At 41.0% G+C, this 23,990-nt stretch overlaps 1 protein-coding gene across 2 annotated transcripts; it reads right to left on the reverse strand.

Annotated features, from left to right (window-relative positions):
• Positions 1 to 1,802: 1,802 nt before the first annotated feature.
• LOC121932908 (ADP ribosylation factor like GTPase 14 effector protein) lies at positions 1,803 to 14,682 on the reverse strand. 2 transcript variants are annotated; one of them, XM_042472016.1, is made up of 4 exons: positions 14,348 to 14,682; positions 7,827 to 8,322; positions 5,888 to 6,018; positions 1,803 to 3,218 (listed from the first exon to the last, which is right to left on the reverse strand). In XM_042472016.1, the coding sequence occupies exons 2-4, from the start codon at positions 8,247 to 8,249 to the stop codon at positions 2,990 to 2,992; spliced, it is 783 nt and encodes a 260-aa protein (XP_042327950.1). In that variant the 5' UTR covers positions 8,250 to 8,322; positions 14,348 to 14,682; the 3' UTR covers positions 1,803 to 2,989. The 2 variants fall into 2 exon arrangements, with proteins under 2 accessions (XP_042327950.1, XP_042327959.1); XM_042472025.1 differs by lacking the exon at positions 7,827 to 8,322 and having other exon boundaries at positions 14,348 to 14,661.
• Positions 14,683 to 23,990: the final 9,308 nt, after the last annotated feature.

Here is a 23,990-nt window from a genome sequence, read left to right on the forward strand (position 1 = left end):
GTGGTACTGGAGAAGAGCCAAGAAGAGCATGGACAGCCAAGAAGTCAAACAAATGAGTCCTGGAGGAGATCAAACCAGAAATCTCTCTGGAAGCCAACTACACTGTGATCATGTGGCCATCATGACTGCACCGAATGCTTTTTACCTTCCCACCAAAGTGGTATCTATTTATCTACTTGCACTGGCATGCTAGGTTGGCATAATAAATTTGATAGAATGAAAATAACAATTTATGTTACACATGCAAACCTTGAACTTCCTTGTCTCTTGCTGCACTTATTTTTAAGATTTCAGCAGAAATGGTGCTTGCCTAGTGATGTTCATGTATTTTCCTCCCAAAACATCAAGTTAATATAATCTCTTAAAAGTATATGCACTGTCTGGCCAAATAAGGTGACCAAAACAGCCATCTGTCCCTTATGAGTGTTCAACAAGTCTCCCTAGATTTACCTGTCATCAGCAGAAAGCTCCTTTTCCACCCTGGTACCAAGAGATTATTTGTTCTTGGTGTCCAATTGATAATAAAGCAATTCTCTGAAGATGCCAGCCACAGATGCTGGCAAAATGTCAGGAAGAAACTCTTCTAGAACATGGCCACATAGCCAGAAAAACCCACAAAAAACTACAAAAAATAAGGCAATTGTTTCTCTGTTCACAAGCATGACTTACACGTTCAAAAGAATTTAGGAGAACTAATATGGACTTTGTGGAAAAATACTCATCTGTTTTTTTGTTTTAAAGGAGCATAAGGGTATAATTTAACCTATTTCTTCAGTTTCCCCTCCTCATTCTATCCTGGCAGTCTCTCTTGGCCTTAACATCAATAGTCCATCCCAGTGTGTGAAGCCATATAATAAAAATAGACTAATTTTCATGGTCAAATGTGAAAGTTATGCTCACGTTCCCTTGTGCAAGATATCCCCTTGTAAAAAGGGGGAAAACCTAGTAATTCTGGCACTAAGAACATTCTACTTGTTAAGTAGAACATCAATATATGGTGTCTTTTTGATGGGTTACTGTTCAGGAAAAGGAGGAGACTAGTAGTAGTAGCTCTGTGACAACTGTATTTGCAGGAACAGCAGCCCATGTAAAATAAGTTCATAAACTGAAACAGAAGCTTCTACCTTACCAGGGGTATAGTGGTTACTGTTCATTCTCATTTTTAATATTATTCAGTCCAGTTGCCTAGAAACCTAGTTAACCACATAATATATCATGCTAAATTAGACTTTTCATATCCCTATCCCATGGGTTAAGAGAATCTTGTGTCCTTACTCAGAAGTTAGCCTTGAGGTATGGAACAGAGTTCACTGCAAAGCTCAGCAGCCATAGGACTGTATTTACCTATGTCCAGCCACAACAGAATCAATTCTTGCTCCTTCTATTCCAACAGCACCCCATCCTAATATATTCTGCAGTTAAGAAATCCTTCAGAGCAGCTTTGGGGAGGACACAGAGGGGAAGCAGAAGCCTGCCTGCAAAAATCTGGACAGAACTCTTACTTATCACTTTTTATCATTTTCTATCATCAAGGAAGAAATTAAATTCTTCACCCAGTAATTCAACAAAAGTCTCAGTGACTGAATTGCCATATAAAATTATTGTAAGCCACTCTGATAGTCTTGGCTGAAGAGTGGGGTATAAATAAATTATTATTGTTGTTGTTGTATTATAGCTATTTCTACTGCTTTCCTTCTAACCCCAGCATAAGCAGGAAAAATGATTGATCAGGATCAGGAGAAAAAAAAACATGCATCAAGTTAAAGTTCAGCCAGATCAAAAAGAGGACAAATTACATTCTCTGACTTAAATAAATTTATTTATATCAGATAAATGACATAAAATATATCAAGCCTTATTATTCTTGCAAAGAGGTTCATTAAAAAAGTCTTGGATTTTTGCCTCTTTCCAAAGATGTCTAGTAGAAACAATAAAGTTTTAGCATCAGTGGATTAAGTTCTTCGGCATGATCTTGAACTTGTCATTTTTTGAATAGGCAGCATAGTGGAACTTACACTCAGGAATATGTACAGGAATACAATCCGTTCTAGTAACCTTGGACCTGGAGTAGATTACCAAAACATACTAACCTTTAGTTTGTTGAATACTTTATTACTAATGGCAAAATACAACTTTACCCATTCAAAAGAAAATCTACATGTTGCTGAAGAAACAGGGAGCAATATGCAACTTAAACACTACTGAAAAACTCTGTAGATGTATATTATTTGTCCTTGTGAAAAGTATCAGTTATTACAGACAACTTAGAAGTGTGACTTTACATTTAAGTAAATATTTAGCAAAAGCAGATACAAGCATTTAAACCCAGACATCTGTTTGTTTGTTTGTTTAGAGATTCAACTATAAAGTCCTCATACAATGCATTCATAACAGAAATGCTGGTGGAGTTTACATCTTTGGTAGTTCTACCTTCTCCCTGAGGCAGTCACAGCAAACAATGAAATACTGCTGAAAGAACAAGATAGGCTTAATTTCCTTTCAGATTAATTTACACACACATTTGTCACAAGAGGCCAATTATTTTATTTCTTCTGGGAAAAAAAAGATTGTTATCTTCTCAAAAGTTTCAGTTTGATATTCTTATCTTCTATTCCACCAGCGTTATCAAATTATCAGTCTACCAACTGTAATACTGTTTGTGGCTGCTAAAGTAAATACAGTAGCGATCACATTTTTTAATGTGGTGATCCCAGATTTTTCCTATGAAGGAAAAGGGAAGATGTATGGGGAGAAAATTATCTTCTCTACAGATCAGAGGGTCCAAAATGACTAATACTATTTTTATCAACCCACTTGTCCATTAGTAAACTTTTACCTTTATTTCTGTATGGATGACAACAAAGTGCAGTTAACTCTGACCCATAGCTTTGATATAACATATCAACCACTAACTGGAATTCTGAACATATTCTGTTTATTTTTACAAGCAAAATGCTCTGGAATACTGTTCCATGATCAAATTGGTAGGCTATCCCACTTGTTTATTCCGTATAACTTCTCCTCCTTCGATCTCAATTTGCTCATATAACCACTTGCGATCACAGCGGCATTCAGGTCCACACTTGCTGGAGCCACACTTGGGACAAGCATAAAAGCATCCTAGGCAATCTTCATCGAGACAATCACAGAGGTCTATCCCACTATAAAGGAGAAATCCTTGGCCATCATATACTTTGCTCTTTGCAGGTATAACCTGCCTGGAGAAGAAGAAGAAAATACAATTAAGAGAAAGCTGACTTAATTTGACTCTTTATATCATTTCATTTATAATTCATTCTAAAGCTCCTGAAATGTGAATTTACTTTGGTTAATTCTTCTATGTCAAAAGCAGTAAGGGATAATTCCACCCCTCCAGTTAACCATGCAGATGCTCCTGATAAACATCTCCAAGATGTGAGACTACACAGAAGTAACTGCAATATAAGCTATTTTTGCACTAAAATTATGGACTCTCACCACTTAATACATCTGATTTTCTTGACAACGTTCACATAGCTGCTGTAGTATAGGAAATCTACATTGTGTTTCATTATGCAGAGCAATATACTACATATACCAAATACTTAAACCCATATTTTTCGTTGCATCATGAAGCATACATTTCCTCCTCCCCATGGACCCAGTGCAAGTATCAGGTGAGATATAAATAAAACAAAATAAAAACAAACAAACAAATAATCTCTTGTTTGGAATAGAGTTTTCAAATCAAAGGTCCCTCTGTTCCTGTTAAATTTTCAAGCCAAAATGAAAATACAGATCATCTGGCTGCAATCCTAAACACATTTAGAATTTAGTTAATCTGTAAAGACCATGAAATAAATAATTTGTTACTTTAGTACTATTAAATTCCTTTGTTTGGCTAGATCCAATCTGAAAAAGCAACAAAACAGATATCTTTATAGATTGTGGTTTGAGACCCAGCAACTTAAAGCAATGTAATATGGCTTGTTATTTGTCAAAGCATTTTCTACATTTTATAGGAAAAAGAGAAATACAAGTATTGTTTATAAGCTTGATAACACACTCTGAATGGAAAAAATAAATGATGAACAAGAGCAGTTAAAAAGCACCTCTTCTGGTTGATGCTAACATTACTTGAAAGAAGCTATTAGAATCTCAATAATAGGTCACATGCCTTCCCAGTTCCACACCTGCCTTCCCCAAGTATTGCCTGAAATCCTGAAGAGCCATAACCAGTAGTGGGAAACTTGTGGACTTCTGGTTAATCTTGGATTGCAACTCCTATCATCCCTAATCACCAGCTTTTCAACCAAGAGTTGACAGGGAGTTCAAATCTAAAACCATTTATAGAGAGCTTTAGCTTGCTCACCTCAGTTGTAAACAATAATGTGGCTAATTGGGCCAATGGTCTGAAAGCTTTTTGTGATATTAAGTATGCTTTGGTTATAGGCCCCATACAGACAGGCCAAAATAAAGCTGCTTCAGGTCACTTTGGAGGTATGCTGTTTCAATGATGCATGTGTCCTAAGAGTCAGGAAGCTGTGCTAAAGTTGTGCTCCAGTCCTTAGGACTGGATTGTGGCTTTGACATGGCTTCCGGACTCTTAGGACACATGCCTAATTTAAACAGCATACCTCCAAAGTGGCCCGAAGCAGCTATATTTTGGCCTGTCTGTATGGGGCCTATAGTCATCTTTCCACATTTGCAGTTGTTAGTGGTGAATAATTCTCTCAAAAGTGGAAAAAAACTGAAAATATGTAAGTAACATTGTACCTTCCCCACTTTACATCCTCCTCATTTCCAAAGTTATTCTCTTTGAATCCAATGTTTGCAGCCACTATCAGGGGGATTCAACATCCTCCTCCTCCCTCCTGGCCAGACAAAAGCAACACTGTACCTTCCCTTTGTGGATCCTCCCTGGTAGTGGCTGCAAACATTCAAAGAGAAAGACTTTGGAAATGGAGAGGATGCAAAATCTGGCAAAGTGGGGGAGTGTAAAATGTTGCTTTTGACTGGCTAGGAGAGAGAGTGAGGAGGAGGAGGCTGAAGAGCTCAACTTTCTTAATCAACAGCTATAAAGTTGCGAATAGTAAAAAACGAATGCGGAGGGCTGATTACTGTGCACCCTTGCCTTATGCGAGGATCCATTTCGGACCCTCCCACATAAGGCAAATTCTGCATATGCTCGAGCCTCATTCAAAGCATTGCAGCTTGTGCATGTGGTGCAGTGCAGCATCATTTCCTCTTCTGTCACGCGGCTTTCAGCATAAGCTGAAAGTTGTGTATACTGCGCCTGCATATGACGCAGGCACGCTGTATAAATAGCAATCCTGAAACCTCTTATTACATCTACTCAAGCAAACTACTCAAGTGCCAGTGACTGTAAGGGAAAACATTTTTGGTAGCTATTCAGGTCTGTCAACAATCCCATTGTTAAATGAAACAATTGCAAAACTCATTTATTCAGTCCCATTTTAAGGCAGAAATGTTGTACTGAGTATATTGTAGTTCTTCTGTGGAGATGCAAATGTTCTGAAAGACTTATTATACAGAAAATATATGTTTTTAGGGTGTACATGGCTATACAATACTATTTTGTTTTTACTACACTATTTCCATGCACTTGAATGAAAAAAAGATTCTGACTCTTCAAGCATATTTGGAATAACCGTCAGAGGTTCCCAACCTTTTTTTTCCTCGTAGACCACTTTTAAAATTTTACTGGTTTCGGTGGACCCCCTGCTGCTACATTTCTACCATATTCCCAAAACTCATCAAAAAATGTGAAGATTAGACCCCCGTCAAGTCTCCCATGGACCCCTGGGGGTCCACGTGGGCCACTTTGGGATGCAAGGGCACTGTAAAAGCTAGGAAAAACGCAATCAATGAAAAAAATCCACCATACCTATCCGAATTAACGGATGTGCTTTTTGTTTGCAGTCTTCTCTTTTCCCTTTTGTTTGTTTCTGGAGCAAATCCGGTATGTCGTCCTGGATTAGCAAACTGTAAGGATTTCAAGGCTTTAGCTGTACGCCCCTGAACAAATACAGATGCAAAAACATTTGAACCAGAAATAATAATACAAATAATTTAAACCATTGTTAATCAAGTTGTGACATGACAGTTAAAAGGAAAGGACAAAGCTCAGGCCATGTTGTTATAACTCTTAGTAGACAGGATCCTTTCAGATGGTGAGCACATGAATCATGTGGTCAAAATACATGCTCTACATTAACTGGGTATCCGTCATAAAACCCTCTTGATCAAGGTAGACTACTGTTGCGCTCTATAAAAATGTGACTAAACAGTACCTACATATGCTGTACAAAGATGCAACTAGCTAATTAACACTCTCTCTTTCATGTACATGCCTCGTATTTTTCTGTACATGATATCAGTAATTCGTGATTCTAAGTTGTTCATAAGGTGTCTAAATGAGTAGCATTCATAAGGAATCTCCCCAGTAGTTTTTTTAAAAAATGGAACTGATGAATTTGGGTTTATTATATCCTAAGTGCTCCAAGTTAATGGGAAAATTAAATTGTAAACTACTAAGTAAAATGCAAGACCTCCTCAGTTCCCTTTCGTTCCTTTCCTTCAAATTTAGCTTTAGTATGTTTTCATTAAATTTAGTTTGTGAAAACCGAATACTGCAAAGCCGGAGAATAACCTCCAATTCAAGGATGTAAGTCTTCCATCGTGGTGCTTGTAAGAGTTGCCCTCCTCTATCAAATCCTGTACAAGTGATGACTGAGTCACTTCAAACTATAAGTGGTAGATAAATGCTCTCCTTTCTGAAATATGCCCTGCAACTAAAAGGACACTGAGGTGGATCTGAGCTAGAACTCTTTCTGATGGTCTCTATACTTGGAGGGAGTATTTCACACAGGGACTTTTTAAAAAATGTGTTCATGCACCTGTAATTTGGAGTATTATAGCCCATTTTACTCTCTTAAAACTGTTATTCTTCTAAAAATGTGAATACTAGGCTTCACTGTTTTCACAAAGCAAGGCAAAGTTTCACCATGTCTGCTGTACTATGAGTTAAATTGCTTCTGCCCCCAGTGGAAGGTTGGTTGATCCTATAACGCATTCACCTGAGCTGGCAAACATTCCTGGAAATCTTCAGTATGCTGTAGTTTTCCATTTTGCCTGAACAAGGAAAATGCAGCTAACACTACTTCAACAAACCAGGATATTAAACCAAAGCTAGTTCAAAATTCAGGTTTGTTTTAAAGCCATTAACCACAGTTTTCTTGTTTTGACAATAGTAAACTGCAGTTAAATAAAGACTTCCTGGCTTGTTTGCAAGCTCAAGTAAAGGGAGCGCATGCATAGGAAAGCAGTTTGTTCATATCATGGATTATTAAACTGAGATACAACTGCCTGAACATGAACAGTTTCCCTACTCTCGAGTCCTTGCCTTTCTTCCATATTAACTCTATCTTGCTTAAGGCTGATTCAGCGATACATAACTTATCACAAGAGGTTTGCTACTAAATACTTTAACACTCCATTGACAGTTACTGCATTTGAGATCTTCTGAGGTTATATGAAAAGTTCATTTGCAACTATGATGGCTGTTTTACAGATACACATTCTTCATGTTACCCTTTGGCTTAGAGTGATAAACACACACGTATGTTATTACTACTTAAGAAAGTTTTTCTTTCAACGTAATACCTTTGTGATGCTCTGCCTTTTTATGCAGACCAATCCCTAGGCACATTTACTCAAAAGTAAGCATCAGATTTATCAAATGAGCTTACTCACAAGTAAGCATGCACAGGTTTGCTGCTTTAGTCCATTACTCAGATAGGTGAAAAAAGGTCCCATATACATACGTCAGATTCAAGTCTTCTGTGCTGGCGGTCTTCAGAATCAACCTCTGTATTTCCATTTATTATCTGTGTACATTTAGGACAAAGCTTCCAGCCAGGTATAAACTGCCGTCCAAACTTGGCACTTAGAAAAGTAGCATCATCTATGTCAATTGCATGCAAGTTTTTCCTTGTAATTTTTTTGTGTATATTAAAAGGATCACAACATGACTTTTGCAAGTCTTCATATCTATCAAGGTAAACTTTAGCATGATGGAAACAGATTGTGTGGGTCTCTGTAAAGGTTATCCCAGTTCTAAGCTGAAGGAGTAATAGATCACTTGATGAAAATTCTTGCTTAGTCTTGAAGCCAGTTTGACAGGTAAAGAATGTTTTATGGCAATCACTGCTAGCTTGCAGCTGATTTCCAACTGAACATGGATCCATTTTACTTGACCAGTAAAATTTATTTGTCTATGTTTTGTCTTTGTCGTCTTTAGCAGTTGTTATGAGGATTATCCTGCAGAAAGCAGTGAAGGAAGTGAGATTCATGCTGCGTACCTTTCTTTTCAACTAGATTCTAAACAAAAATTAACCCTCACATTTAAGTTTTAAGAAACATATTCTCTACACTGATTTTTTCCCCATGGATTCAGCTGAACAATACAATGATTTATTTATTTATTTTTTGCTGTCAACTTTTTGTCTTTTTTCATGATGGGAAAAGAGCCACCCCAGAGATCATCGTAGCTTTATTTTTTCTATTTCATGTTTCCTTTTCAGGTTTTATTTTTTAAAGGGTGAACTGCTTTTTCTACAGGCCTTCAGGAGTGGCAATTCACCTTTGAAATAACAAAAGGGCCATCCTGTACTGTTCAACATTTTAAAATGCCTTTTTCAAAAATGAAAAGCAGATTTCAGGGTGCTGTGTATGTGTTTTGACATTTTGGGTAGTGCACTTGAGGATTTGAGGAAAAAGAAAATTGACCCCTGGCCTGCCAAAGTTGTCTACCTGTGATTTACAGGCAACTTTGGCTTTAATTCTGGCACTGTCTTAACAGAACATATAAATCAACGTACCAGACCAACTTACATCCAGATGTCACTAACAGAATGGATTCTATTAAAATCCAAGTATGAAACTTCTTAAATGGAATAGAAATGGTTCTTTTACAGGTTTTCACAAAGGAAAAACAAAGCCCTTGGGTGGCAGAATTTTGCAGTAACCTCAAGAAATGAATATGATGAACTTAACTGTCAGTTGTTTTAGTGGTTATAATGGCACAAACCATCAACCTTCTTGAATGCCTGAGAATGCTTACCAGCAAAATTGCTAAAACAATAATGGATATTTGTGACAACATGGTTCTTGGTATCTATCTAGGGAATTTCCTGAAACCAGCTAAACTTTATTTGTTTAAACTTAGGATGTGAAGCTGTAACCAGGTCCAAAATAAATCTACTGTCATAAAATTAGTCTTGTACTTACACAGAAGACTGAAAATCCTAATAATGTCATGTTCAAAACATGAGAGTGTTACATTAATCTGAAAAGGAAACCAATAGATATCCAAGGGAAAACATTCTAAATTCTGTCTCTCATCATGTTTACAGTCCAACAGGTGTGTCTGGCAGCAGGGAACATGCAACAGACTATTTTGAACATTAGAGATGAATTCTCAGACATTTCCATTTTGCATCACAAACAGGGCAGAGGGAAGAAGCCTTAAGCACATTTGAATTAGCAGTTCTTAAAAGCAGTCCACAGAACATTGTTATCCAGCAGGTGTCGATGAAGCCAGCCATTTGCAACAAGCCATAAGCAAAATTAGATACCTTGCAGCATTTGTTTTCCACAAATTAGAATTGTATTCATGGATATATGCTGATTTTTAAAAGGTCAATCAAAGTTTTAGCCAGAACAATAATTGACTGCAGTTTACCTCTTGAAAAAAAACCTAGCACGATGACAACGATGCATGTGTTTAAAATATCTTCCAAAGTGAGGACCCAAAGAAGAGTGTGTGCATGCTGGTGCTTCTGTAGAACATGCTTAAGGTCTGTATCAAATTTCTCTTTGAGCTGCAGCTTCCTGAACTGCACTGAATGCCTCTTAATAACAGTTTTTAATTCAAGGGGCTCATGGCTACAGAAGGATTTCCCTTAAATTCATAACCAGAGTCCATTTCAGCCATTTTGTTCTTGTCCCTTTGAAGGCTTTTGACTAGGAATGTTTTAATTCATTGTCCTATTTCTCATGTGAAATTGTATTTTTCTTTCTCTGTTCAGTCACCAAGAACAGTGCGGATTCCAGCCCTCTCATGAACGGCTGACAGTATTTTGGAAAAATAATGGTTTCACTTTTGTTGCTCAGCCCAATTTAAAAAGTTATGACAAATTCTAATAGATGGGATCAAGACAAGCAGAAGATAGCCAGTTCAACTGTTTAGTCACTTTGACCAAGACCTTCCTAGTATCAAGAGCTGCAGAGCTATTAATAATCTAAATCCACCTGGAACAGAAAACAGCTGTACAAAGATGTATCTATTCCAAGACCCACCTTAAAAAGACAGGAACATTGAAACTGACATCACTGGTTATATATTTACAACAGTGAAGGTTGCAGCATTGAAGCTTCAGTTTTACTCAACCGTGATGAAACGTTTTTCAAGTTAAATATGATAGTGGGCAAATTTAGTAAGAATAGGAAATGTCAATGATGCCACATTAATTTCATGTACATGTGTAACACATAAGATAAACTGCTGATGCTCCATGAAATATTCATTAAGAATGTGTATGGCAATTGGTGTTAGAGAAGTGGTGGTTCATAAGGGGAGGAGTTACAACCAAGCCCTCATGAGTCAGCTTGGCTGGTGGTGAGGCATGATAGGAATGGTAGTTGCTCAGAAAGTGGAGGGCACCTCTGAGTTAAGGGGAGTGGAGAATCTAAAGCAATGGGAAGTCAGGTGCATCAGGTATTATTGCTGAATAGAAAACTCCATCACATAGGGGACCGGAGGCTAGAAATCACATTGGACAAAAATATTGGGGATGAAACCAATCAACAAGCCGACTAGACTGCAGGGAAAGGTAGGAAGGGATTCAAGTGAATGAACTTGCACTCAAGTAACCATGCACTGAAGCCACTTTGCGATGGCTAGGGATAGATGGCTGCTCGGTATCCACAGCCCCCTCCCAGGGTGTCAGATACAAGCCTGAACAGGACTAGTGAGACTCAAATCAGTCAAGCAATGGTTGAGACTAGCTGAAGCACACAGAACACAAGGTGGATCACTGGGGTTCATTTCTGGGAAGAAAGAATAAGAGGGCAAGGAAGGATTGGGGAAATCATGACTCTGGAGACCAGGGTTCAAATGGAAACTCACTGGGTGACCTTGGGCAAGGCACATTCTCTCAGCCTCAGAGGAAGACAAAGGCAAAGCTCCTCTGGACAAATCCTGCCAAGAAAATCTTATGATAGTTTTGCTTTAGGGCCGTCATAAGTCATAAATGACCTGAAGGCACATGACAAGAAGGCACATGACAACAAAGTAAAAAACCAACAACACCCAGTTACCAACTATAATTTGTGGATACCCTGTCAATTCCTAACAACACCTTTGAAGGGGCAAAATTGTATTTAGCAGAACAGACAAAGCCACCAATTTCTCCGAGCCAACCATTCATATGAAAACATATGAACACACACACACGAAAACAAAAAGTATGTGTGTGTGTGTGGGAACTCCCAATCATTACCAGCTGTAACTTTGGCCTTATTATAACATTTTATGTTTCCACTCATAAAATTTTGACTCAAAAAACAGCAAGTAGAGCATGTAACAGACAAATATTAAAGCAAAGCAGAATTTAGTTGGGCAAAGTAAAACGTTTTGCAAAGTAAAAGAAACTGAAGAAAGCCCCTGACTGCACATACAAAGATATAAACCTAAAACATTTGACAGTGCACAATTTGTTTCTGTATTGTCAAAAGGAGCCTATCCTTCTAAATTGCCTGATTAAATTAATACAGTCGGACCTCCACATTTGCAGCTTTGACTTTTGCAGATCTGATTAGCATGTTCTCTCTAGGATTCTCAGAAGGTGACCACAGAGTCATGCTGGAGGACCTAGAAATCCCTAGAAAAAACCCTAGGCATTTAATATACGTCCTCCATTGTGATTCTATGGTCAACCTCTGCCAGATATTTACCACAGAGTTGCACTGAGGAGCCTAGAGATTCCTAGAGGGACAAAAATAGTGTTTGTTTGTTTGTTTAATTTGCAGATTTCCCACTTTCACAGGGGTCCTGTGTCCCTAATCCCAGCAAATGTGGAGGTCTTACTGGAATAGCAATAGTTCTGATTCAGCACCAGCTGTTTAATAACAATTAAAATATAATAGGAAGGGACAAAAGATCCTCAAGATTTGGTTGGTTTCATCTTCATAGTCAGTGTCTGATAGAGTTAACACAAAAAACAGGTTTTCCCATCAACTGTACACACAGCCCTGCAACCTACTGCTGTTCCCTGAATAGTACACATGACTGGCAAACATATTTGTAAACCTCAATCTACCACATTTCTACTTAGAACATCTGTGTTTGCTAGTGTGGGTGTGTGCCTTCAGGTCGCCCGCTGACTTATGGCAACCCCATAGATTTCACAGGCTTTTCTTAGGCAAGGAATTCCTCAGAGGTAGCTTTGCCAGTTGTTTCCTGTGAAATACAGCCTACAATACCTGGTATTAATTGGCATTCCCCCATCTAAGTGCTAGCCAGGGTTGACTCTGCTTAGCTTCCAAGATCAGACTGGACCTGAGTATTCCTTAGTTTAAGAAAACCCTATGAAATTCATGGGGTCACCATAAGTTAGTCCCACGCAAATGGAGTGGCAAAGTGATTAAACTAGACTGCAGCGGGGTAGTTTACTCAGCTTGACACAGAACTGTGTAATGCTCACCCACAGTCTGTTGTATCAGTAAGGCCTGGAGTGTCAAAGGTTGCCTACCAGTTAAATGATTTTATAAAATAGTAGAATTCAAAGACATGGCCATGTTAGGGAGCGCTGGTGGGGCAGTGGTTAAATGCCTGGAGTGTGAGCCACAAGGCTGTGAGTTCGATCTTAGAGAAAGGCTCCAAGGTCCACTCAGCCTTCCATCCTTTCGTAGGTCCATAAAACGAATACCCAGCTTGCTGGGGGCAATTGGCGTACACAATGTAATCCGCTTAGGGAATGCTAGTTCACTGATAAGCAGTATAGAAACATACTTGCCACTGCTACTGTCAGTCTGGAAAATCAGTTTGCAAAGGGACCTTGTAGCAAGTAGGCTCAAATCTACAAAGGCCCCATGCCACCTACTTCTTTCTTTCAGTTACTTTCAGAAGTGCGTACAAAGACCCCTTTGCACAGAAAGTGGTGTTATGTGCTGCGTCTCAGACTTCACACCATCGTTGGGAGAACGACAAAACCAGGGGCCTTGTGCTTTTAGGGAAAAGCAATGCCAAATATGGACCTCCTTCCTATGCCAACATGGGAAATACTATTATAAAATACTCATATAAAATGGCTTTACAGACAACAAGGGTCCCCGGCACTCCCTCCCCTCTTAGCATTGCTTACAACAGTAGGAACTCCTGCGTTTTTAATGATTAATATGATGGTCCTAAGAGCCAATGTGAGGTTGTGGATTGGACTACGACTCTGGAGAGACCTGGGTTTGAATCCTGGCCCCGCCATGGAAACCCATTGGGTGACCTTGGGCAAGTCACACTCTCTCAGCCTCAGAGAGAGGCAGAGGCAAATCCCTACTTAACAAATCTTGCCAAGAAAACCCCAGGGTAGGGTCGCCATAAGTCAGAAACAACTTTAAGGCTCACAACAACAATTATGGTCCTAATTTTTTAAAAAAAACAACCCAAAAACATCAGGTCAGAAACATAAAAATGGAGTCTGTGTACTTTATCCCCATTTAAGCCTTTGCCCAGACTGGACGGATCTTGCTGCTAATAGAAAATTCGTGAGGTTTTAATTGCGATCTGTTTACGGATCGTTTTAACTATTACTTGTCCAACTGCTATTTTAAAGGAGGGGGAGAGAGAGGGAAATCTGTTGGGATTTTATGTCAAGGAAACCAAACGGGTCTCCCTTAGTCAGAGGCTGCATCCACACTGGAGAAATAACCCGGTTTGGCACCGCTTTAGCTTGTTGTCTGGCTCAAGGCTATGGAATTCTGGGAGTTGGAGTTTGTTGTGGGGCCCAGAGCGGACTCCCAGAACTCCATAGCCTTGAGCCAGGATGCTTAAAGCGGTTCCAAACCGGGTTATTTCTCCAGTGCGGATACAGCCATTAAGGACTCGAAGGCAGAAAACCAACAGGAGTTATGTCCCTAAGCTTACAAACCCTCCTCCCGCTTCTTCTTCCTTCTCCTTTCTCTATGACGCCTCTTTCTTCTTTAAGGCGGGGATGGATCCCAAGCGGCGCGTGGCTGCCCAAAGCCACGAACCAGGCCCCCTGGGCCTCCCTCCCCCGCCGGCCCTTACCTTGCCATAGGCTTTCCTTCGGCCAAGTCCGGAACCCAGCCCCGGCCCCACCTCGCCCACGGCCGCCATCTTGACAGACAGACGCCCTTCCGCCGCCGAAGGGGGGGGGAGGAGGAGAAGATGGCGGCCAGGAGAAGCGCTTTCCAAAGGCACTTCCGGTTCCTCAGCTGAGCTGGCCTACTTTTCAGAGATATCGGCACCACTACACTGCCATTCCGCTTTAACTGCTCTGGCTGCCTCCTCCCGTTGCATTGTGGGCTTTGTAGTCCAGTCGGGGGGCATTTAGAATCCTCAGCCAGAGAGCTCTTAGGCCTCGCTGGACCACAAAGCCCCGAATGCAACAGCCAGGGCAGTTAAAAGTGGTTGTATACCACCCTCTTATAGCACTTTAAGTGCTCTGGATGTCTCCCGTTGCATTCTGGGGTTGGTAGTTCAGTGAGGCCTGAGAGCTCTCTGGCTGAGGATTCTAAATGCCCCCTCCTTAAACTGCAAATCCCAGAATGCAACAGCAAGCAGCCAGAGAGCAGTTAAAGTGGGATAGCAGCGCTATATAAGAGGGTAGTGTGGTAGTCTAGCAAATGTCCTCACCAAAAGGAAAGACAAGGCACTGTAAAATGGAGGACACTTAAGGGAAAAAAAGAGGAGGGCATGGCCAAATAGAAGAGTTTGAGACCTGGTGTTTTTAAGTTTAGGGACCATGACTAAAACCACTTGTATAAATGAAAATGCATGTTTCTTTGCCATGCTCAAAATGGAGGACATTTTGAAACTCCTCCAGGACAGAAGGCTGAAATGGAGGATTTGTCCTGGAAAAGGAGGACCTCTGGTCACCTTGCCCCACCGTTGAATGTCTGGGGCCGCCCTCTGGTTTTCAGCCTGGCAAGACCTGTGACAGAATGAGCCATTCTTAATGTTCTTGTTGTAACTTATGGTGAACCTTATGGCACATTTCTTCAGAGCGGGGCTGCCATTGCCATCCTCTGAGGCTGAGAGAATGTGACTTGCCCAAGGTCAGGCCACTGGGGTTCCATAGCTGAGCTGGGATTTTGAACCCTGGTCTCCAGTGTCGTAGTCCAGTGTTCAAACCACTACACCATGCTGCCTTACTAATTAATCAATTTAATTAAATTCCAGTTAGCCCTTCTTATCCACTGATTTTTTTATCCACGGATTCAAGCATCCACGGCTTGAAAATATTTTTTAAAAAATTAAATTACAAATAGCAAACCTTGATTTTGCCATATAAGGGATACCATTTTGCTACGCCATCGTATTTAATGGAACTTTAGCATCCACGGATTTTGGTATCCACTGGGGGATCCTGAAACCAAACCCTCAGCAGATAACAAGGGCTCACTGTAATGTGAAAATCCCAATGAACAGGGGGACAAGGACTCTTTTGCCGCAACGCTGGCTTTGCTGAGGGTCACTATATTGTCCCAGTGGAGGCAGAGCTCATGTCCTCGTTTTGTTTTTAACATTTGTAAACAAATGTTTAGATAGATTTTGTTTTAGCTGAATTTCACAAGAGAGGATTTGAAGGCTGGTCTCCCAGGGACCAGGTGCATCTAGACTGTAGAAATAACGCAGTTTGATACCACTTTTAACTGCCACGGCGCCTTTCTACAAAATCCTGGGATTTGTAGTTTTGTGAGGCACCGACCCACTTCTGGCAGAGAAGGTTCAACACTTGGGAAAACTACAAATCCCAGGATACCATTGGATGGAGCCGTGGCACTAAAAGTAATGTCAAACTGCATTATTTCTACAATGCAGATAGACCCTTTGTCCAGCGCTCAAAAACATAACACCAAGCTACTTCTCCTCCATAAAGTCTACCCAGACATCCTTAAGTACTCATGTGCAAATGTAATATGCAGTTGATCTTATTTTCCCTGACAAATCCTAAGCACACTGCAGAAATAATCCAGTTTGAGACCGCTTTAACTGCTCTGGCTCAAGGCTAGGGAATTCTGGGAACTGCAATTTTGTGAGACATTTAGCCTTCTCTATCAGAGAGCTCTATCTATCTCTGATTCTACGATAAACTACAGTTCCCAGGATTTGCTAGCACTGAACCAGGGCAGTTAAAGCAGTCTCAAACTGGAGTATTTCTGCAGTGTGTTTTGGACCAAAGCCTCTCTCATCTGGTATGAACTAGTGTAATGAGACAGAATTATGGAGAAACTAGGATGACCAGATGTCTTCCTTTTCCAGGACAGGTCCTCCATTTCAGCCTCCTGTACATGAAGAATTCCCAAATGTGTTCCATTTTGAGCATGGCCAAGAAGCATGAATTTATATTTATATCAGTGTTTTTATATCAGTATTTATATACAGTGTTTTTATTTTGGTCATGGCCTGCATTTTTCATGAATGTCCTCCAGGGAAATTCCAAAGGAAAATCAGCATGTGGTTTATAGACTATAGCAAAGCCTTTGCATTGAAAACAAAAAACTGCAGAACGCCCTTAAAGACATGGGAGTGCCAAGACATCTAATAGTCCTAATGAGGAATCTGTACTGAGGACAAGACTGTCAGAACAGAACATGGAGAAACAGAATGGTTCCAATTGGCAAAGGAGCCAGACAAGGCTGCAACCTATATGTAGAACATACTGTATAAGGAAAGCAGGCTTGAAGAAGGAGAAGTGAAAATAGGAGAAAGGAACACCAACAGTGTAAGATAGAAGTTTATCACACTGGGGCTGATTTTGGCATTAAGGAGAGATTAAAGTGCATTTAAAACATCCCGCAAATGAAGCAGAAATGGCAAGCAATTGCGCTAATGATCCTTACATGCAATTGCGCAAATAAAGTGATATCAGAAATGCATTGCCGCTGAAATCCTGAAAATAAAAAGATGCACATTAATGGTGGGTTTTGTGCGACGTCATATGAAATTGTTACACATAATTACACAATTTTCCGGGATAGTCACGGAATAAACTCCTGATCTCCTTCATGTGATAAACTCCACAGGCAGATGACACCAGACACCACTAGACTACTAGCAGAAAACATCTTGGGAAAAAACTGCTAAAGAAGGTCAAGGAAGAAAGTGCAAAGGTAGGCTTACTGCTGTCTGGCAAATTTGACCCAATGGGTGTATTCTTGCTTTATGAAGCAGCAGAGTGTAAGCTTGTTCCATCTTTTGCATGATAGTTCTTCACATATTTGAGGACCACATTGGTGTCTAAAAACAGGTTTAAAAACAAGCTACTGTGGTTTAAATTGTCAGGACCATGTTGAAACAGGTCTGATAAAATGACAATGATGTGGCCACTAGGTGGAGCTGTTGTGCAAGTTATTTACAGCTCTAGTGGCAGTTATATATGTCAGCATTCAAACAGTGCATCAATGGAATGTTGATGCAACTGTCAACTCAGTTCTCAACTGTCACTGAGAGTGAGACAGTTGGTGCCTCAGAGTGGGTTGTTACTGGTGTCAGTTATGACAGTTGGTGTTAGAGTAACTGCCTCTCTGTTGTTATGGTTGTTTGGTTGGCAAAGTAACTTATTTATTAAAGCCCTTGTGAAGAGTGAAGGCTTGTTAGTGTCGTTATTTCTCAAGCTGGGAGCTCAAGGCGGGTTACACACCGCCATTTAGTACGTAATGAATACGTACTAGGGTTAGGAAGGGGCGGTGCTTCCGCACCCTCCTAACCCTAGTACGTATTTTGTACGTACAATATGGCGGCGGCCGTTCCACACGGCGGCCGCCATATTTACATATCGGACGCTGTGCGTCCACACGTGTCGCGGTGTCTATGACGTCGTGAGTCCGCCCCTGGTGCCTCGCGACGTCATAGAGGTGCCGCTTAAAGAAGCTCCATTTTGGAGCTTCTTTTTCGGTCCGTACGGGAGCCGCACGGTGTGGCTGCTGCGGCTCCCGCACGGAGCAAACGGCGGCGGCGGCAGACCGCCGCAAAGCGGTGGTCTGTAACCCGCCCAAGGTTGTTTCTAGTGGTGAAGGAATTTTTCCTTCTTGACCTGAATACCTTTGCAGACATCTCTTCAAAATCCTTCTCCCTGGCGTCCTGTTGACGTGGTTAAACTCTGCAGGTGGTCGTGGTGGACACAGTGCGTCTTTCCACGCCCCAACATAAATGTAGTCAACTCTTTCAATCATTTCAAAGGCCCTTATCATGCAAGCAAAATTTGAAGTTATCCCAGGGTCAATGTGAAGGCAATGCAGGGGCAATCATGGGGTTTAAATCAGGAGCCATCTTAAACACAATTGGGGTTCATTCCAGGGTCATTCCAGGGTTAGGTAAATCCTCTTTTCCCCCAATTTACCTAACACTGGAATGACCCTGGAATGACCCCCAATTGTGTTTAAGATGGCTCCTGGTTGCGTTTGGCATCGTGTGATAAATTTGAAACCCCATGACTGCCCCTGCATTACCTTCACATTGCCTTCACATTGACCCTGGGATAACTTCAAATTTTGCTCGTGTGATAAGGGCCTTATAGGACACTTTCCAGATCCCTTATCAACCTGGAGTGATTCACATTAAACAACTATAGCAACATGATTCTACTTTAACTACAAAAGCTTCATTGTATGCAATCCTGGGATCTGTAGTCTTGGAGGCATTACAGCTCTCTGACAATTCAAAATCCCTCATGAAACTACAAATCCCAGGATTCTATTGGATGGGTTCATGGTAGTTGTTAAATCCAGGTGCTATAATTGTGAACATATTTTTTGACAATGATATTCTTAAAATGTCATGCTAAAACTGGACAAACTGACCTGATCACTGCAGAACAGAGTGGCGCTGTGCCCTGGACACTGTGAGACTATTTACACAATCTGAATCTGCATTGGCTTTTTAGCAGCTACATTGCACTGCTAGCTCATATTCAGCTTGTGCGCCACTAAGGCACAAGGTCCTTTTTATATGTACTGCATGTAAGTGCATCTTTTCCGTTTGTTTGTTTGTTTGTTTGGTACCTAAATGCAGGACCTTACATTTATCTCTGCTGAGCTTCATACAGTTGGTTTTGGCCCAGACATCCAGCCTATGTCAATCCTTTTGAATTTTGGTTTTGTCTTTTCTGGTTTTAGCTATTCCTTCCAGCTTCATGCCTTTCTCAGATTTGATAAAGCTTGCAGTAAGTAAGTAATCATTGCAGTATTACAGCTGTGCAAGCAATTGATGCAATATTACAGCTGCACTCATAAACAAAATTATCATTCTAGACACACTATAGACATTATGGGAGGCTAGGATGACCCCCTCTCCTTTTACCAGCAAGTAATGTTAAGAGGAGTGCAGTGGTTTTACTAGTGAGTGTGTGTGTGTGTGGGGGGGGGGGGAATCTTACAGGCATTATCTCTCCACAGGACCTTGCAAGCTGAAGGTTTTAAAAATGGACATTTAATCAAAATGACTCCAAATAAAAATCAAGAAGGAAAACAAGGTGAATTTTCCACAAAAACAATGATTTATTTGTCTAAAAGATGGAAAAAGATAGCAGCAGAAACCAACAGAACAGTCTATACTCAGTGCAAGCTGTTTCTCACATCAAAAGGGGGGGAGGAGAGACGGTATGAAAGCTAAAAACTTTTCTAAACAATCTAAGGGGACTAGAGCTAAGGCTAAGATGCTGCCGGCTAAAACACATACATGAATTTCCTCACACTCTGATTTGAAGAAGATGACTGGAGACTGGAGCTGCAGAAGGCAGGAAGGCAGGTCTAGAGCTAGATCTGCAACTGCAGAAGTAATGCAGTTTGATATGGCTTTATCTACTATGGCCCAAAGCTACAGAATTCTGTAATTTGTAGTTTTGTGAGATATTCAGCCTCTATCAGAGAGCTTTGGTGCCACAACAAACTACCAATCCCAGGATTCCACAGGATGGAGCCATGGCAGTTAATGCAGATGCAGCCTAAGAGAAAGGAATGTCAGAGAGAGAGAGAAAGAAAGAGAGATTGTCCCTCTGTGCCCGTCTTTTAAAGGCGACCTTCCAGTTCTGATAATGGTTCTTAAAGCAAATCAAATATAGGAGATGATCACACTTAAAAAAAAAAAGTGACTTACCCCTTCCTTTTTACAGTCGCTTATGGGATGCAGTCAGGAATTATCATATTGAAAATTACCATCAATGCCGCCACCGACTGTATCCCACCTAAATCCCAGCACCCAGCCATGCTCAGCTTCCTGTTTTTGAGAAGTAGTGGGCTAAGAGCTTTTTTCCAGGATGGACCAAGGTCCCAGGCCACAGCAGTCCTAGCCTGTCCAGTATGAATTCTTCAGACTCTGGCAAAAGACAGCTTTCCTGTCTTACGCATCAAAGTCTAATAACGATATGGTTTGGAATCCATGCCCTATGAGGAACGATTTAGGGAGCTGGGTATATTTAGCCTGGACAAGAGAAGATTAAGGATTGACATGATAGCCATATTTAAATTTTTGAAGAGGTGTCATACTGATGATGGAGCAAGCTTGGCCCCGATCTGGCTTTTTCAAGGTGCAATAGCCATGGCTTTATGGCGCTCCTTCGGTGCTGTGTCATGTAGATGCAGCGCCAGAGGAGCATTGTGTCACTGTGGGTTGTATGGTGTGGCACATGCCATCACCCAGCCCTGGGTCGGAGTTGGGATGTGCGTCATGGATGCTACGTCCCAACTTTCCCCTCAGGCCGGCCTTTCTTGCTGGTTTGCACAGCCTCGTGACTCTCCAGATGGTTATTTTTGATACAACAAACCATGGTTTTTAGTAACTTTGTAAGGGGTTTGTAAAATATGTGTTCAGAAGCATTATGATTGGAACACTTCTAAGCATGCCTTTACAATCTACACTGTTTGAAGGGTGAGTGAACAGCATGCATGTTGCCCAGGCTAGGAGAGGCTGAATGAAGAGAAAATGCAGCAAAGAAGTGGCAAAATTTAATTGTGCCATTAGTTTGTTGTTAGGTACCATACTTTAAGACACACTTTTCCAGGTATGTTGGACTACAAACCACATCACACCATTGCAGTCAGTGATAGAACTGTGAAAATTGTATGCATCTGGAGAGTTCCATGTTGTTGAAGATAGCTTACATTCCCAAAAGACAAGCACAAAATTTACATTTTCAAAGGTATTGTATGCCATTTTCTCAGTCAGGCCTATGGGTTCTTATGTTTACAGTGCTGTTTAATATAATGGTAATTTAATGGCTTAAGTCCCCTTCAATTTTGGCATAAACAGACTAATTTTTTCAGCTCACCAGAAGTCAAGAACACATGCTCAAACTTTTCTATAAATTCTACAGCCTCTGGAGCATAAATAACTTTCTACAAATAAAGTACTCAGGAAGAACCAGCAGAGGGCATACTAAGTCTTTGTTTTGAAAGTTTGTTCTGAAAGTTTTAATTCAAGTAGTATTAAGAAACAACTTTACAACTTTTATTGTAAAAATGCAACAGTTTCACATAATATATGAGGGTATTAAGGGTACCCTTAATATATATAATATATAAGGGTATTAAGCGTAGCTGTGCTGGCCATGTAGCAAAAAGCAAAATGTACATCATGATGATCTATGATGCTTTACAGAGCACCCAAAAAGGGCGCTCTGCCGGCGCCTGTGATTGCTGCACCAGGAAACCGCAGCAGACAAATCACACGGTTCCTCGGCACAGTAAAAAGAACCCGCAAAAAGCGGGTTCTTTTTGCAGCATGGAAATGACACCACAAGGCACCAATGGCGCACTTGTGGCATCATTTCCATAGAATGGGTGCCGACATTTTGTACGTGCTCGGCACGTACTAGGGTTAGGGGCGTCTGGAAAGGACGACCCTTCCTAACCCTAGTACGTGCCGAGCATGTACTTTTGGCGCGTGTGGAACGCGTCTATATTAGGCAAACCAAAAGGCACAAAACATAATTACACTAGTTCTTTAAGCACACTAGCTTCTTCATCAGGCCATCATCCAGGAGAAATGTTAGTATGAGAATCATGCTTCTTGTCTGATTTGGTTAACTGTGGCGGGATACAGACTGTCCCTTTGGGATGGCCTGCAGCCACCCCTTTGTGCCATGTATCGGGGCCAGGGCAGCCACAGTGGCAGCCCAAAGGCCCCAATGTGGTGCTTTTTGGGACCAGGGAGAAGCGGCACGAAGACGTTACACCCGTGCCATGCCGTTTGGATGCGGCACGGCCGTCACATCAAAATGGCGCCCTAAGGCAACCCTAGCACGTCTTCAGTACATGCTATGGCGCCGGTCTGTACCGCGCCTATATATATTTGTGTGTGTGTGTGTGTATGAAATTCAGTTTCTATAATGATTCCATTATATTTAGGGCCTCCATTACACATAACATTTTTTTTACATGCTGTGATGTTGACCTATCCAAAGACAGCCTCACAGTTCCAAACTCTGATAGATTAACAAGCAGTTCAACTACATTTTTTTTCAACTTCAACATTTTTCAACTTCAACTTTTTCGTCTGCTGCCCCTAGACTTTGGAATTACCTGCCAGAAATTATACGACAGCTGAAAATGTTGGTTGCATTTGAAACAGCATTAAAGACATATCTCTTGCAGCAGGCCTATCCAGTCTATTTTGAATCATGACTTTTTAATCTGTATATCAACTCTTATAAGTGTATTTTAATGATTTTACAGTGTTGTATTTTAACTGCAGGTTTATGTATTTGTGTTTTTCATTTTAACTTGCGGTACCCTGCCTCGAGCCTCAAGGAGAGGTAGGAAAAAAAGAAAAGATGATGACGATGATGATTTGATCCAGTTCCAGTGCTTAATTTCAAACAGTTAACAGAGTTCAAGCCAGGTATTATCAGACCTCCTTTCCTTCAGTCACTAAGCGTCATCCAGACACATCCACTCTTCACTGTCTCTCTCAACTCTCACCATCTGAACTTGGAACAGATTCTCCCCAGACTCTCTCCCATCCCAGAGTTTTCTGGGATTGCCTGCCTTCTGTTATTTCATGTCCATTCACCAAAGAGCAACTCTGGCCATGTCTGCACGGGCCAAAATACTCCAGAAGCCACCTGACCCCAAAGCCAGAATGTCTGCTGTTATCTGGACACTCTGGAGCAATGCTGGGTGATGTTTTCTAAGGTTTAAAATTAAATGCTCAGTGTTGATCACAGAGGGAGTGGCATGTGGCAGCAGTGGCAGTGGATGGCACATTGAGATGTGCTGTAAACAGCTACCTGGCATCACTCCAGTAGGCCCTGGGTGTTTAGGAAGACCCAGAGCAAAAAGTGAGTTTTAAAAAACCATTGTAAAGGTGGTATAACTTGGATTTGGTGCTGAACTGGCTATACGTCATCTAGACAGTTTGTACCAGAATCAAGAATTGGGCCCAGCATCATCAGGACTGCTTGCTGTGAGGATGGGGGAAAGACGTGTTGGGCTTTAGTAACATATTTGGTAGTTTATTCCCCCCCCCCCCCCCCCGGTAACAGTTTCACGCATGCCTCATGATATTTTCCTAGATATCTTTGTTTAGGGCTTTGTTTAGGAAAGCATGTGTGAAGTGTGTGAAGAAGTCTTAGATCTTATTTCACCTTTAAGGTTTTTCCTTCCCTCAAATTACACACTCCACTCCCTATCTACTTTGTGAATATGGTGAAATGGGCTTTTCCTACTATAAGTCAGCCAATACCTATACT

This window comes from Sceloporus undulatus, chromosome 1 (assembly GCF_019175285.1).
Source record: "Sceloporus undulatus isolate JIND9_A2432 ecotype Alabama chromosome 1, SceUnd_v1.1, whole genome shotgun sequence".
NCBI classification, from domain to species: Eukaryota; Metazoa; Chordata; class Lepidosauria; order Squamata; family Phrynosomatidae; genus Sceloporus; species Sceloporus undulatus.

What these genes read in the sequence shown, in the direction of transcription:
- LOC121932908 (XM_042472016.1), bottom strand. Translation starts at nt 8,249, where the DNA reads ATGGATCCATGTTCAGTTGGAAATCAGCTGCAAGCTAGCAGTGATTGC. An exon ending in ACAGAAGACTTGAATCTGAC is followed by an intron (nt 6,019 to 7,826) that starts GTATGTATATGG and finishes GTATTTGTTCAG; the next exon opens with GGGCGTACAGCTAAAGCCTT. An exon ending in ACATCCGTTAATTCGGATAG is followed by an intron (nt 3,219 to 5,887) that starts GTATGGTGGATT and finishes CTTCTTCTCCAG; the next exon opens with GCAGGTTATACCTGCAAAGA.